The 14976-nt window shown below is 46.3% G+C and overlaps 1 protein-coding gene across 3 annotated transcripts in view; it reads right to left on the bottom strand.

Annotated features, from left to right (window-relative positions):
- Window positions 1–14976, bottom strand: part of NAV2 (neuron navigator 2) — a 385703-nt gene that overhangs the window by 227447 nt on the left and 143280 nt on the right. For all 3 annotated transcript variants that reach the window (XM_032413834.1, XM_032413835.1, XM_032413836.1), the window contains exon 4: window positions 3347–3419. In XM_032413834.1, the coding sequence (XP_032269725.1) occupies window positions 3347–3419 (73 nt within the window). The remainder of the gene's footprint in view (window positions 1–3346; window positions 3420–14976) is intronic.

The raw sequence follows: 14976 nt of genomic DNA, 5'->3' as shown, positions 1-14976 counted from the left end.
GGTGAAAAAGAGCTTTGAGCAGAATTTGAAAGTGAAGTTTAAAAAGAAACAAGACCAAAATTAAAAGACAACCTATGGAATGGGAAAAGATCTTTGCAAATGTCTTATCAGATAAAGGATTGGTATCCAAAATCTATAAAGAACTGATCAAACTCAACACCCAAAACCCACAAAATCCAGTCAAGAAATGGACAGAAGACATGAACAGACATTTCTCCAAAGAAGACATCCAAATGGCCAACAGACTCTTGAAAAAAATGCTTAACATCACTCGGCCTCAGGGAAATACAAACCAAAACCACAATGAGATACCACCTCACACCAGTCAGAATGACTAAAATTAACAAGCCAGGAAATGACAGATGTTGGCAAGGATGCAGAGAAAGGGGAACCCTCTTACACTGTTGGTAAGAATGCAAGCTGGTATAGCCACTCTGGAAAACAGTATGGGGGTTCCTCAAAGAGTTAAAAATAGAAAGACCCTATGACCCAGCAATTGCACTACTAGGTATTTATTCAAAGGATACAAACAGTGATTCAAAGGGGCACTTGCACCCCAATATTTAGGGCAGCAATGTCCACAGCAGCCAAACTATGGAAAGAGCCCAGATGTCCATCAATAGATGAATGGATAAAGAAGATGTGATATATATATATATAATGGAGTATTACTCAGCCACCAAAATAATGAAATCTTGCCATTTTAGTGATGTAGATGGAACTAGAGGGTATTATGCTAAGTGAAAAAGTCAGTCAGAGAAAGACAAATACCATATGATTTCACTCATGTGGAATTTAAGAAACAAAACAAATGAACATAGGGGAAGGGAAGGAAAGATAAAATAAGATAAAAACAGAGAGGGAGGCAAACCATAAGAGACTCTTAGCTCTAGGAAACAAACAGGGTTGCTGGAGGGGAGGTCGGTGGGGAGGATGGGGTAATTGGGTGATGGGCATTAAGGAGGGCACGTGATGGAATGAGCACTGGGTGTTACATGCAACTGATGAATCACTAAATTCTACCCCTGAAATTAATAATACACTATATGTTAATTGAATTTAAATTAAAAAAAAACACAAGACCATCATAAGCATTAACATAAAACTGTTCTAATAACGAACCAGGACTGACGAGTTATGTATTCCGGCCAAGATATCAGGAAGTGGGTCTCGACTCAGCAGGAAAAATGGGGATGGGGGTTGGAGGCAGTTACTGAAACCACCATGAAGCCACTTCACAGGTATGCCCCAATGACAGACACCTCAACACACTGGTTCAGCGGGCTCTTCGATGCTCAGAGACCCCCAAGGGCCACATCCTAACACAGACACGGCTGGAGCTGAGTGTCTGCATGATAGATAGGCCCCTGTGGGCTGCACGACATCTTCTGAGACGGTGTTCTGGCCAATGAAGTTCTAAATCCTTCCTGGTTTCTTTCACCTGTAGGTGACATGCCTTGATTTTATCCATCTGCTGTCCCAAAAGACACCACGAACACGTGCTCTGAAATCACACAGACCTGGGTTCAGCTCTGGTTCTGCCACTCACTAGCTACAGGCTTTGAGGATGTCACTCGTAACCTCTTTAAGCCAAGCTTTTGTCATCTGTAAATTCAGGCTATTATAAATTCCCACTTCAGCTGTGAATGCTGGAGCTGCTTCACATAAAAGCCCTTTTACTTATTTATTCAACAAGTAGTTACTGAATAATCTATGCCTTAAGGTATAAAGAGGATGGGGTAGGTGCTGGGGGACAAACGAGGCAGAAGGCAGGACAATGCGTAGACGGCAGAGTGGCCAGGCGTCACCTCCAGGCCACGTGGGATGAAGCTGAGCTACATAGAGTCCACATCCCCTAGAGCCCTTTCTGCTGAGCACGACTCTGTGCAAGTCCCTGCTGATGCTCTGCCGGTGGGCACAGGCCTGGCGCCCAAGTACTTCCAGAAACCAGGAGGAGCCTGTGCCTGCCACCCACCAGCCAGCACAACGACGCTCTACCAGAAGGAAATGATGTTCCTTGGAATGGGAATTTGCATCTCCCCACCCATCCTTGGAAACCCCACACCAACCCCCACCATGCCCCAGCAAGGTGCGTTCCGTAGGTCATTCAGCCCAGATCTCATCCCCATGGCGGAGGGCCCATCCCTCAGGGCAAAGAGATCCTCGAAGGACCCCCCTCTCAGAGCAGGGGTTAGGGCTGACCAGCCGACAGCAGCCATGGAGACCTCCCGAAGCACTGTGTCCACCCCTGGGACAGGCCCAGCATATGAGAGGTCGCGTTCAGACATGACACGACACGACACACCCACGAGGCATCAACAGTAGCCACCCGCCCCTAATACTGTTCACACAGCCAGGAAAACCAAGCTTTCACCGAGTAGCAGGACAAAGGCAAGGAACAGGCCCCCAGCAGACCACATGTGCAAACTTACCTGTTCCACTGGGCTGTTACCTTCCTCACTGTCCCCGCTCCTCCCCACCCTGACCACCGGAGTCGATGTTAATAGGCATCTTTTCAACAAGCAACCTTGCTCGGGAAAGGTGGTGTCATCTGAGGCCCAAACCGCTTTACCTGTTCTGGGAAAACTGGAGGCAGGTGCAGCCTAATGAGTCTGGGAGGCTGCCGGGGTCTGTGGCAGCTTCTGAGCTGGTATTTACAAACAGGAGAGAGCGCAAAAGATTCCAGGGCGAGACGTTGCCTGAGGCGGCTGAGAATTCGGACCAGCCGTCTCCAGACCAGTACTTAATTGAATAGCAAACCACCAGCACACGCTAATGTGCTAATTAGCCACCCAATTGGAGTTAATTAAAAACTAATCAGGATGTCAAAATGTAGCCTCTCATTAATATATCACGTGTTTTCTTGTTTCTTTTTTTGAGCTAGGAAAAGTGCTGCTTCTTTTAAGAAAAGTAAGAAATAAGGATTCGGCATTTTTCCCTGGGAACGGTACAGTTTAAATATGTGCTGTGGCTAAGTGTTCTCTCTCCCACAGATAAGGCCCGGCTTGATGATTAACTGAATTGCTAGCCGGGTGAATCAAATCAGCATTGTTTGATTAAGCCCTCCTCCAGAGAAGCAGCCCCATCTCCAGTACTCCCTCCTCGGTGTCTAGCAGACATTGGCCGGCATGGTTGAATCTACATTCCTGGAGTGACTTTTTAAGTGTCAAAAAGTTGGCATCCTCAAGTCTACACAGGCCTTGAGCTGCCTCAAAACCAGGAGGAAAACAAAGCCAGAAGCGTGCACCCAGCACCCTGGGCTTAACTGTATTAAAGTCAACAGTAGGTAACAGGTGGGCATTTCTAACCATGAAAAGGCAGCTTCATGACAAGGGCTCTGACTCACCTTCTGCAGACAGTCCCTGGATGTTTATTCCCTTCGCTGCCAGGAAATTCAAGCAGGCATCTATGTTTTCAATCTAGGGGAAAAAAAAACAACAACGACATATACTCAATTTTCAGCCTTCTCCAGAGCCATCTTTTATCAGGAACAAAGGGCGATGTCAGAGAGAGGGTTCACTGTGCATTTGCTAAGGTTTGCAACGAGGAGAACGACGTGCAAGCAGCAGATGGATGGGTGGATGGGTGCAGGTCAGGACTCATTGTCTGTACTTGCATAAGCACAAGTTACTTAATATCCCAACCACACAGTTCCAGAAGTCGAGGCCCTGGCTTGCTCATGGCTGCCAAAAATAACCAGAGTGGAATGAGAGCGCCTATGTGCAGCACTGTCCCTAGAGCTACCCTGAAAATTTGAGCAGCTGGGGACGAAGGGACAGTAGACCCACCCGTCCGCCAGCAGCTGGGAGAGAGTTCCAGCACCAGGGAGGCATGCCGGCCAATGTGCAGTGAATGGGAGTTTCAGCAGGGCTCTGGGCTGCGCTTACTCACGAGAGTCTCAGGACGGCAGGCATTGCCGATGATGAGGGAGGGCTGCGACCTCAGTGAGCCCCTCTGTCCTTTGTGTTCTCTGTGACAAGAAGGAACCCACCTGCCAGAGTCTGGGAGGCTTCCCAGGCTTGCCAGGGCTGATGCCACAGCCAAGGGCAAGCAAACGTCTAGCCCTCGGGAAAGAACAATTAGGTCATTCCCAAAGGTCTGATTTGACTTCACTTGTCAGGGCTAATGATTTTTTGGTCTACAGGAAAATGTTCAGGCTCAATTAATGTCAATGGTGACCATAAATAAAAGAAACTGCTTTTGACTTGGCACAAGGATCTTTGAATTTCACACAGTTTGCATTTCATAGTGGAAGGCCACCCCCCACACCCCCCACCTGACTTCCTACGCTCCTACGCTCCATCAGCATTCTTATACATTCAAACGGGTGTTTAACCCATAGGGTTTATCTTGAATAAATGACTGTTTTTCACAGTGTCCATGTGACTGTTCTCCCTCCCCCCTCCCCAAGTGATCTTTCTGAAGGCGACTTCATAGCCACGGAGTGATGCATCTACAGTGTAAGAGCTCTAATTTGAGTAGAGTCTGGCTCCAAGGCAGTCTTCCTGAAATGCATGTCCTTCTTCCCCCATGTCTGGCATTTTGCTTCTCTGTTCCCAGTCTTCAGACCTTCCAAACACGAAATTAAGCTATGGGGGCAGCTGAATAAAACTGCACTCTTCTCAGACTCCACTCCACCCTGAGCCTAAGGCTGTTCCTTCCTTGCACTTTTTAGCACGGTTTCCCATCTTTCTCCCAGCCTCCAGTTTACCCTCAAAGATCCTCGTCTGGGAGACTTTTTTTTTTCATCTCTAGGAAAAGGGGCAAAATGCAATTTCCTGCAAACTAAATAAATGCTGATGTTATAGGTTATGCCTGCCACCATTGCAGAAAATCGTTTCTTATAAAGGGGGAGGGAAAGCGAGATTGCTTTTAACCCTTCCTTCCAAGCCAGAAGGACTGACGATGACAAGCAGGTGCCACCATCATGGAGGGCAGGGGTGGGGGGCGGTGAGATAGAAGGAAGAGAATGGCGGGGAGGGGCCCTGTGGAAGGTGTTTTGAAGCAATCTGCTTACATTTTATGTAATCAAAATTAGATCTCTAAATGCTATTTCCCCCGTTACAAAACCCTGCTTTTGAGAAAAATAACTATCAGTCCTCATTTCCGCAACTGTACACAATGGTAATGTACCAAAAGCACACAAAAGGATCTGCTGCCCCCACCGAGAGGCACTAATATTTAAATCATGACAAAATTATAAAATTCTTCGACCCCTTTTTCCTTTGAAAAATCCTATCCTGCTTTTTCAGTGTATCTTGCACAAGGCTGATAAGTGAGGTTTTGGCAATTATGTCCCCGTGAGAATTGAGATAAAGAAAAAGCCGACCGCCCAGGAATCTGTTAATGTAAAATCAGAAATAGTACACTTGGTATCTACCCTGGCAAGCGTCATGGAGGTGTGCTGACGTGGGTAGGTTAAGTTTTTTCAACAACAGAGCAGTAGCGTAGCATTGATTAAAAAAAAAAGACACCCACCAACATAATCAAGAAAAGCACTGCTCGCTCTACTACAACATTGTAACTCTATAAATATTTCCTTCCAAGGAACATAAAACACATTTACTTGGCACATTCATGGAGCATTCAATGCATAAAGTATCATTTAAAGTACATGGTAATTTCTTCCTGCAAGGCTAGCCCTTGGTTCATTTCAATTCGGCCATCTACTGGGCTTTCTTTTAATGTTAAATTCTATTAAAGGAATGAATAATTATAAATAGGTTACCTGGATGACTTCTTCCTCCTGTTGCTTTTTTATTTTTTTTAATCTTTTTTTTTTATTTGACAGAGAGAGACACAATGAGAGAGGGAACACAAGCAGGGGGAGTGGGAGAGGGAGAAGCAGGCTTCCTGCCGAGCAGGGAGCCCGATACGGGGCTCGATCCCAGGGTCCTGAGATCACAATCTCCCGAGCCACCCAGGTGCCCCTCCTGTGTCTTTTTTAAATCCCTATCATTCTTTCAAAGAATTTCAAGATCATTTCTCCACAGGGCAGGGACAGTGCAGGAGAAGGGGTAATAATGTTGCCACGCCCAAGGGACATCTGGCAACACTCTGTGTTCTCACAATGTGGGGAATGCCACTAACATCTAGTGGGTAGAGGCCAAGGATGTTGCTGAACATCCTACAGTGCATATAACGATGAAAAATCCCACCCAAAGGGTCAATAGTACCAAGCCTGAGAAACCTGTGATTCTTTTTATCAATCAGTATAATTGGGTGGATGCCTGCCGTGTTGCAGACCCTGTGCTGGATTCTTCTGACCATGTTGGAGCAGAGTCCTCCTCCCTGTGCAGGAGCCCACACTTCCATAACCTTTCTCTCTTGGGTCCACACACCCCAACTCCCAGCCATGTCAGGGAGAATCAGAGCATGTAGGACAAAGGAAGCATCGGGACCTTCCTTCGTTAGGTGGAGAGAGAAGGCCTAGGGGCACCAAGAATGCTTTCTCCTAAAGAGGAGATAAAGCAGGGAGCAGTATCTGGATGGTTGGGTTGCACTCCTGGAGTATGTTAAAACTAAAAATAAGAACTTGGGTCATCATTTAAAAGACAATTCATAAGCCCATCAAGCGCCTTGAATTTTTTTTCCCTCTACTATGATTTCTCTGCTTAAAGGAGTTCAAAAAACATTCCTCAAGCCTCAAATGCACTCTTTAATAATGTTCCGTTAAGGTTAAAAATCACTCCTGACAAGGCTGCTGAGACCCACGCTCTTTTCATCTGCACCCCGGGAAGAGAGCAGGGCTGGGAAGCAGAATAGGGTCAGATGTGGATTCCAACCTCCTGGCTTCACTTGGAATGAGATCAGAAGGGGAGAATGTTTCTTTGATCCAGCCTCTCTTGTGACTGAAATTCACCTTAAGGTTTTCTTCCAAGTACCATACAGGTAAACAACCAGTCCATCCCCCTGCACCGCTGAAACTGCAAACTGCCACCACACTGGGTGAGGGGACTGGCCCGGGCACTCATTACAGCACAAGGATGTCCTCGTGCCCATTGTTAATGAGCCCTGTGGCTCATGTGCTCTCCAGACACACAGTGCGAGAGGCGGATCTGATTAAAGCTGGGAATGCAGAGTGATGGGAAAGGCAAAGTATGTAAATACGACCAAAGTCGTTCATTAACACATAGCAGCCAATATAAACTACTTTCCAAAATTAGCTGGCAAAAATCTGTGCAAAGCCTGACATTCCAGTGTTGCCGAGGGGGGGCGGGAGCCGCACTTCGAGCCGGGGGAGAAGGCTGTTGGAGTTGTTGCTGCCATAGAAATGGGTCCGAGAGCTCTGGGAAGGAGTTCCTGGAGTTTTAGCTGGGCTGGAGGTAGAAAGCCCAGAAGTGGGACCAGAACGTGGCTTGCAGACCCTGGGAGCAGGACGGGGCTGGCTGCAGGCGTGCATGGAGGCAGGGGACAAACCAAGACCAAGACGCACTTGCGCAGCCTTCCCTTTGGGGCCACACGTGGCCTCCGCCGTGTGCCATCCGTGACAATCCAGGACAGAAAGGCTACAGTGGAGGCTCCCTCCCAGTCTCAGCCGGGATCTCCATCATGAAGTTGGATAGTTGCCTCAGCAATCTCTGAACTTGGGACTTGCAGGGCAACTTCCGCGGACTGTGTGTGTTGTAGTCTTTGCTTCCCGAGTCCAAGAGCACATCTCCACTCAGGATAACCAGGGAGCAAGGAAAATCAAAACAAATGCCAAACAACTGGAAAGAGAAGGGGGAGGGATGGGAGGCAAATGGAAAACTTCACATTTCAACCATGATTAAGGCTGGACTGGGTCTCATGATAAAGTAAAATATGCAAACCTCGGAAGAACACTGTATATCTCCTCCGTAGCTTAGAGACTGATCAAATACCATCTGTTGTGGCAGTTGTCATGGCAGCATTTTTCTCTGAATACCAGGGTAGCTGAGTGCAAAGCGCATGAAAATGATTAATGCAAACGAAGACCATCTCTCTGGGCACTACCTGGCCCAAGGCGAAGATGGGGCTCCGGGCGTGCAGGTAAACGGGGCACGAGTTTTCATGAGTTAAGGGTTTCTCACTGGGCCCCTTGGAGATCTCCATCCTGGGAGGAGAGGCAAACAGCTGTTGCATTAAAGTCAGCATGCTTACAGCCATTTTTTAAAAGTCATGAAATACCCAGCGCCTAGGGAATAGTAGACCCGGACCCCAGACAAGGCTGAGTAAGAACTTGCAAGTTCTGGGCACTTTAAAAGCACAATGCAGCTTCTCCAGGAGCTCATACATCAGCTCAAACAACTTCCTTCCAGGAGTGTGAACCTCACACCTGATGCTGCTACTTGTCAACAAAAATAATCATTCATCCATTCATTATCCATTCCTTGACCCCTACCTACTGAACACCTAATTGGGTATACAGTGGTGAGTAATCCCTGACCTCACAGCAGGGGACAGTTTAGCATAGAGAACTGGGCATTAAGTCAATAATGCACAAGGAAGTACAGACAACATCTGTCATGTACTAGAAGACCTCATCTAGCCAGAGGATTGGGGAGGGGGGTTGGATTAAAAAAAAAAAAAATTTTTAAGAAAAGTTTCTTTTAAAGATTTTATTTATTTATTTGCCAGAGAGAGAGAGAGAGAGAGAAAGAGAGAAAGACAGACAGCAAGCACAAGCAGGGGGAGTGGCAGGCAGAGGGAGAAGCAGGCTCCCCCCTGAGCAAGGAGCCCGATGCTGGACTCAATCCCAGGACCCTGAGATCATGACCTGAGCCGAAGGCAGATGCTTACCCGACTGAGCCATCCAGGTGCCCCTGAATAAAAATTTCCTAAGGAAGAGATAGCATGTAGGTTCAAAGAGACAGGACTTTTTGTCCATCTGCTCACTGATGCAGCCCCAGGCACCTAGAACAGTGAGCAGCACATCAGAGATACTCAAGATTTGCTGACTGAAGGGGAATTTGAGCTGAGACCTAAGAGTTAGCTGGACACCGAGAGTGGGGAGACAAACTATACCAAACCTAGTAAACCTAAGGCTTAAGAGATTCCATGCAGGATGCTGCATACCACGTTCTGGTAACCAAAAGAGAATCAAAATGGCTGGAGGCCAGCAGGCAGGGGAGAAGAGCTAGGAGACAGGACACTGAGCAAGAGTAGAGGGCTGGCCGCACAGGGCCACATTCAAGAGCTCGCAGGAGAGAGAAGACAGGGGTCTTCCCAATTCTTAGGGAAGCCTTGAACTGTACTATCTCCCCAACCATTACTGGGGCAATAGCAGCCAGGCCAAGCCCTTCCAGTCTGAAAGCTTGAGGATGGGCTATTTTGTGTCTAGGATGGCTCAACCGGTGTCCTTGAAGTGGGAGCTTCAGTGACACCTGGGCTGGGCATGGAGACAGGGAGGGATGGGAAGGGGAGGTCAGCATCTGTGGTCACACGTACTAGGAAGGTCGGCTTCCTAACCAATAGGCCTCCATGCCTTTCGGACACTCCTTTCCTCTGCCCCTTTCCAAAAATAAAAATAGAAAAGAGGAAGAGAAAAAAAAAAAAAAAAAAGGAAATCCAATCATGAAACCAAACCAAAAAGCAAAATGAACTTTGGGGAAATGCTTCTCCTAAATGCCTGTCTCCATCTGCGTTGTCTCTTTCCTCTGCATTCCTAGGTCATGACCTGATGCAGGATTTGTCCAGCTGAATTTTATTTGGACACCTCTATCAGTGCTGGAGCCCAGCATCATCCCATGATCACATGGCTCAGGGGCCACAGTGTGGTCCTGGAGACACAGTCCCATGGGACTGAGCTGGTGGGGTTTGGCCATTATGATTTTCATTTTCGGAGACCCCAGAAATGAGGGAACTATATGGTGGCACTTCTAATTCTCTTAGGTGGGGAGATATTCAAGAGCATCTCCCCCTGTGAACCCTGAAGTTGCCGCTTGTTTGGCTGATGCATGTAGCCATCCTAGCCCAAAAGCAGAAGGGGCTCCACCCCTTATGTCCCATCTTTGGCCATTCAGCACATCAGCTCTAGCTTTCTTGGCAGCTTTGAAACAGAAAGTTGAAGAATGTGGGACTCGGGCTAGATGGGGCTTCAGTCTGTTTCTCTTGCTGCTTTAATGCCTTGCCCAGATCCTTCCTTTAATTTGGCAATGTTATCCATCTTATTGTATATAACTTCAGCTTTCCAAGATGTTGTCAAGAGTTCCTTAAAAAAAAAAAAAAAAAAAGGCTTTATAGGAGTCTCTCTGCTGTTACAGCAAATGGGTAAGTCCATATGGATAAAAAAAATTCTCTCTAGAGAAGAAAAAAAAATTGAAAACAAGAATCTCAAATTCCTCCAGTGACTATCTTTCTCCACTTTGCTTCCAAATGCTTAGAATTCTTCATTTTCCTATTATATTCTGACTTCTCAATTTTTCCCTTGAGACAAAGAGAAATCTGGAAAGGGAGGTGTAGCTAAAGTTCTAGAAATCAGTCCTGACTCTGGCGGCTCCCATAATGAACCCTTACAGTTGAGCTCTGCGAGTGTCCCCAGGTAGAGAGGAGGGGGACAGTTCCACGGGGGATCAGCACGGTCGAAAAGGCCCAGCGGCTGCCCCCATGCACGTTCGTCCAGTGTGCCATTGCTAACATCATCTCCCCACTCCAGTTTCAGAGTCATGCTGCCTCGCTTAGTAGTCCTCCCCACAAAGGGACTGTTCCAAGGTGAGGCCTCCAAGTTAGGAGCTGGATACAAATGCTAGAGGGGAGTGACTGGAGCTAAGGAGTGGTATTTAGGGACATAACACAGGCTTTGGAGTCAGACAAATCTGGGTTCCAATCCTGATTCTGCCGTTGATGAAATGATGAGGAAACTAAGTTTCCTCAGTGGCCTGACCTGTCGAATGGGCACTGCAACACGTGTGTCACAGGGCGGGGCTGTGTGGTCATTCTGAGAGAGGAAGTATGTGTGGTGCTCAGTAAGTGCCTCGTAACTGGCAGTGTTTGTCACTATGTTGTAATTTTTGACATGACGTCTCTGGGCTATACTTCTAAGGCCACAATATACCCCAAGCTGTGTCTGGAGTTGGCCCCTGGCAAAGCAGAGTTTGACAAGCTTACCTGGGCTGCCTTCCATCTGCTCCTGGCTCTCCCCTCAAGCCCGGCTATCCAGGACTCTGGGTCCTCTCCATCACCTAACGTCTGGCCTCTGTCTCAGCAAGCCCACTCTCAAAAAGACGGCAGTAAACTAATTCACACCAGGGCAGAAGGACTGCTGCTGGCTTCCGCTGGGTTACCTCTCCCACTGGTACCTGTATTCCGTCACAATTATTAGATGACAGTTATCTGTCAGAAGAATCCGGGCTCTGGACTCCTCTGCACTGGATTCTGGTTCCCTCACAGACTATCCACGAGACCCTAGCCAAATGAGTTAACTGCTTCAAGTCTCAACTTCTTCATCTAGAACACAGGAATGTATAGAACTATCTCAACAGAGATACTGAGGCAGAGATGGGTTAACCTGGGTCAAGGGTCTGGAACCTTACCTACCAGAGCTTTAAAAGACTCTTCATGCAATTCTATAGTGGCAGAATATTAGAGATCACCGGCCTCTCCAGAAAGTGAAGGATCATTTTGGAGTTTGCGAGACACTCAGAGGCTCACTACATTGCACGACACTCGTATGGTCTCTCTATGAATGGGTTCCTTGTAGCTAGAATTCATTTCGACGCTGTTAGAATCAGTACTTTCTGTCCCAAAAGATTTCTGGTCAAAGTCTCCTTTACTAAGTTACATTAAAAAAACCCTAAGACTGCAGACAAATAGTTTCGTTAAGAGGGAGCAATGATCTTTTGCGGAAAACCCTGGCTTTTCCTACAGAGAAGGGTACAAACTCAGACGCCAACTTCAACAACGAAGTCCTGCCTTCTGGACCTCAAACGTGTGGCTGCCTCTTGAGCCAACAGAGAAGTGCGGTACCGTGGACACGTGCTAGGGAATTTCACTCAGGAACTAACTAAAACTTGGTAGCCTCATTCATTCTTTGATGAATAATGACTATTTACTCTCTTGCAGCTTCTGCTCCAGGGGAAGGGGAAACAGAGGTGACAAGACAGCGTGGTCCTTCCTCACGTGGCAGACAGCCTTCTACACAAAAGCAAACTTGAAGAAAATATCTCCCCACTAAACATAGATCCCAAATGTGGGAAAGGTTGACTTACACCTATCAACTCACCAACTCAAAAGCCTGACATGGACTCACTATGCTCTTTTCAGTCTGGTTCTTTTTGTATCTTGGCCATATTTACATCCTTAAGCCACAAAGTCTTCAAGAGGCAGAAGAGAAACATAATATAAAACAAAACAGCAGATCCTTGATACACTCCATGAGTGTAGCAAATCCTCCGTTTTGGAAGTACCACTAGAATAGGTCATTTTACCCACAGAGCAAATACATATACAGGAACAATGTAACGGGACCCTTTGCAGATGAAGGCCAAGAGCCAGACGTGCCCCCCAGTTTGGTGGCCAGTTCCCTCATACCAGCCTGTGAGTACAGTTTTGTGATTCAGTCAGTTCACCATTATCTGTAGCTATGGTTCTTCTGGGCTGCTCTTGAGCGGTCAGCCCATGGATTTTAACCCTGCAATTCCAAGGAAGAACACTGCAAGAAACACCCTGGCAGCATCAATAAGCAGGAAAGCAAAGCCATGCCGAGTACCTTAATGCACAGTTCAGAATCCTGCAAGGCTTTGCCCTCCCACTGGTGAAGGCTGGGATGAAGGCATCTGCCCTATCATCCTGTGCCTGCAAACATCACCCTGTCGTGTTCTTTTCTGTGGGAGATGGAATTCAAAACTTGCCCTTCCCTTTCCACTCCCAATTCCAGATGCTGCTAGCAATTAGTGCATCATTATTATATGCCAGGCACACTCCTAGCACCTTTCATATACATTATCTCAATCTATTTTTTTTTTAAATCTCAAAAAGCTGTTAGTAGATATGGCAACAGAGCACAGCTGGATTCTAGATTGCTGGCAATGATTCATATACAAATGGGGAGATTTTGCAAGTAGTACACAAAATATACCAAGACACTAGATTTGACTAATGGTTTCAAATTCTAAAATTTGTGATCTAAGCAAAAAGCTACATGCCAACCAATCAGAAGTCATATGGTATCAAAAATTAAGAATACTATGAATAATTAAAATAATTCTCCACTCTGCTTACTGCCATAGGCAGAATGTCAGAGGCGCCAAGTCCGCTGGAAGAAGAGAACAGACTAGACAAGGAAGGTCTCTATTACAGGATATCCTTGAGCTTTCCAAGGCTACAAGATATCTAATGCACCTGGGAAGAAGTAGTGACAATTTTTAACTTGTCATATAATGCTAATCTCTGTTACTATTTCTGTCCTTGTCAAGTATTCAGTTGAACCAGATAAGATTGCAATTTTTTGGAGGTAAAAAACGGTTAAATATTGGCCATTTCATACGATTTTACCTATATTATTAGGAAGATACGCCCCCCCTAAAGGCTAAAATTAAACTGTTGGGTGACTATAAAAATAGAGCGCTTTAGAGCTATTCATAAATAAAGCATCAGTACATCTGAAACTCAGAATAAAATCTGTGCAAGTCTCTCTGAAAGGAGTCTCACAAGACAGAGGGAAAACATCAAGTCAAAGGAAACACCCCATCTGCAGGCTAACCCCTTAAAAGATCCTCTGCTTTAGTTAGAGCTTCCACTGCAGGATCCCCTTAGAGAAGCAGGATGGGGCCCGGAAAAGGCTCTAATTCCCAGCTAGATTTCTCTCAAAATCTCCCAGGAAAAGAAACTAGGCATCCTTCACAACAGTGAAGAGAATCCAGGCTGCCTGGATTTCCTCCTCTCATCTTCCTGCTCCTTCAGAGGAAAGTGTGAGAAAGAAGAGATTTTGCCACCCACTCTCAACAGCTGCATCGTGACTGGAGCCATTACTGAGAGGAAATTTTACCCTCCCAAAGAGAGACGGGACCAGAGTGGATGTCTGTGGATTTCTGAGCTCCTTGGCTATCTTTGGGTAAGGTCCTTGATTTCCCTGAGCCTCAGTTTTCCTTTCAGAAAAATGGGCATAATTATCCCTTTCTTGAAAGCCTTACAGAGACCTTCCAAGAAACTAATTTTTTTTATTTACATGCTTAGAAAACACGAAGCACTGGGATAACTTCTTTTGCATACATTATTATTTCAGTTTATTTTCACCAGTAGATGAGGTAGACCTATCACCATTTTCCAGATGGGGAAATGGAGGCTCTAAAGTGCCCTTCTAAAACTGCAGTTATTCAATACATGGTAGAGTTGAAATCAGAACACTTAATGGAAAGAGGTTTAAAGCTGTGAAGCCCTCTACAAACATGGACTGTTAACAACCAAATGGCAAGAGCTTCACTACCGTTCTGGACCACACTGTTTGGTCACCTCCCCTACCCTGGGACTTCGGCTGTGTGACCAGGCCAGTCATCAGTCCCTCCAAACCAAATCTCATCTTCATATCAAAAGGACGAAGGACACTTCACAGAGGAGGGAGGTGACTTTCCACACATTCTTTTGTACATGTTTTGTGGGAGATATTTATGTTTCTTTTCTAGTGTTTGAAACCTTCAGGAGCAGAAATTATTAATAAAAACACTTATGGGCAGTATTTTGAAGTCAAAATGCTCCCCAAACAAGGATCTTTCAAACGCCCATATACCAGGGCTTAGGATCCCTGAGGAAGTTCATGACACTCCTAAGAATACAATAGTTTGGGGATCACAAACCTCAAATGTGTGTAAGGGGCAGGCAGGTAACAAATGAATAACAAAATCTGCACATAAGACAATGGGGAATGGTGGGGACTAGGACAAACGCAGCCCACACCCATCTCTCAGGGGCAGTTGCTACCTGGGTTTAGCCAATTTTGGCCTGAGGAGTGCCAACCCAGCACTGGCAGATCATCAGGGAAGGGAAGGGAAGGGAAGGGAAGGGAAGGGAAGGGAAGGGAAG

The sequence above is a fragment of the Phoca vitulina genome, unplaced genomic scaffold (genome assembly GCF_004348235.1).
Source record: "Phoca vitulina isolate PV1807 unplaced genomic scaffold, GSC_HSeal_1.0 scaffold16, whole genome shotgun sequence".
Classification (NCBI taxonomy): domain Eukaryota; kingdom Metazoa; phylum Chordata; class Mammalia; order Carnivora; family Phocidae; genus Phoca; species Phoca vitulina.
This window is presented reverse-complemented; position numbering and strand designations above follow the sequence as displayed.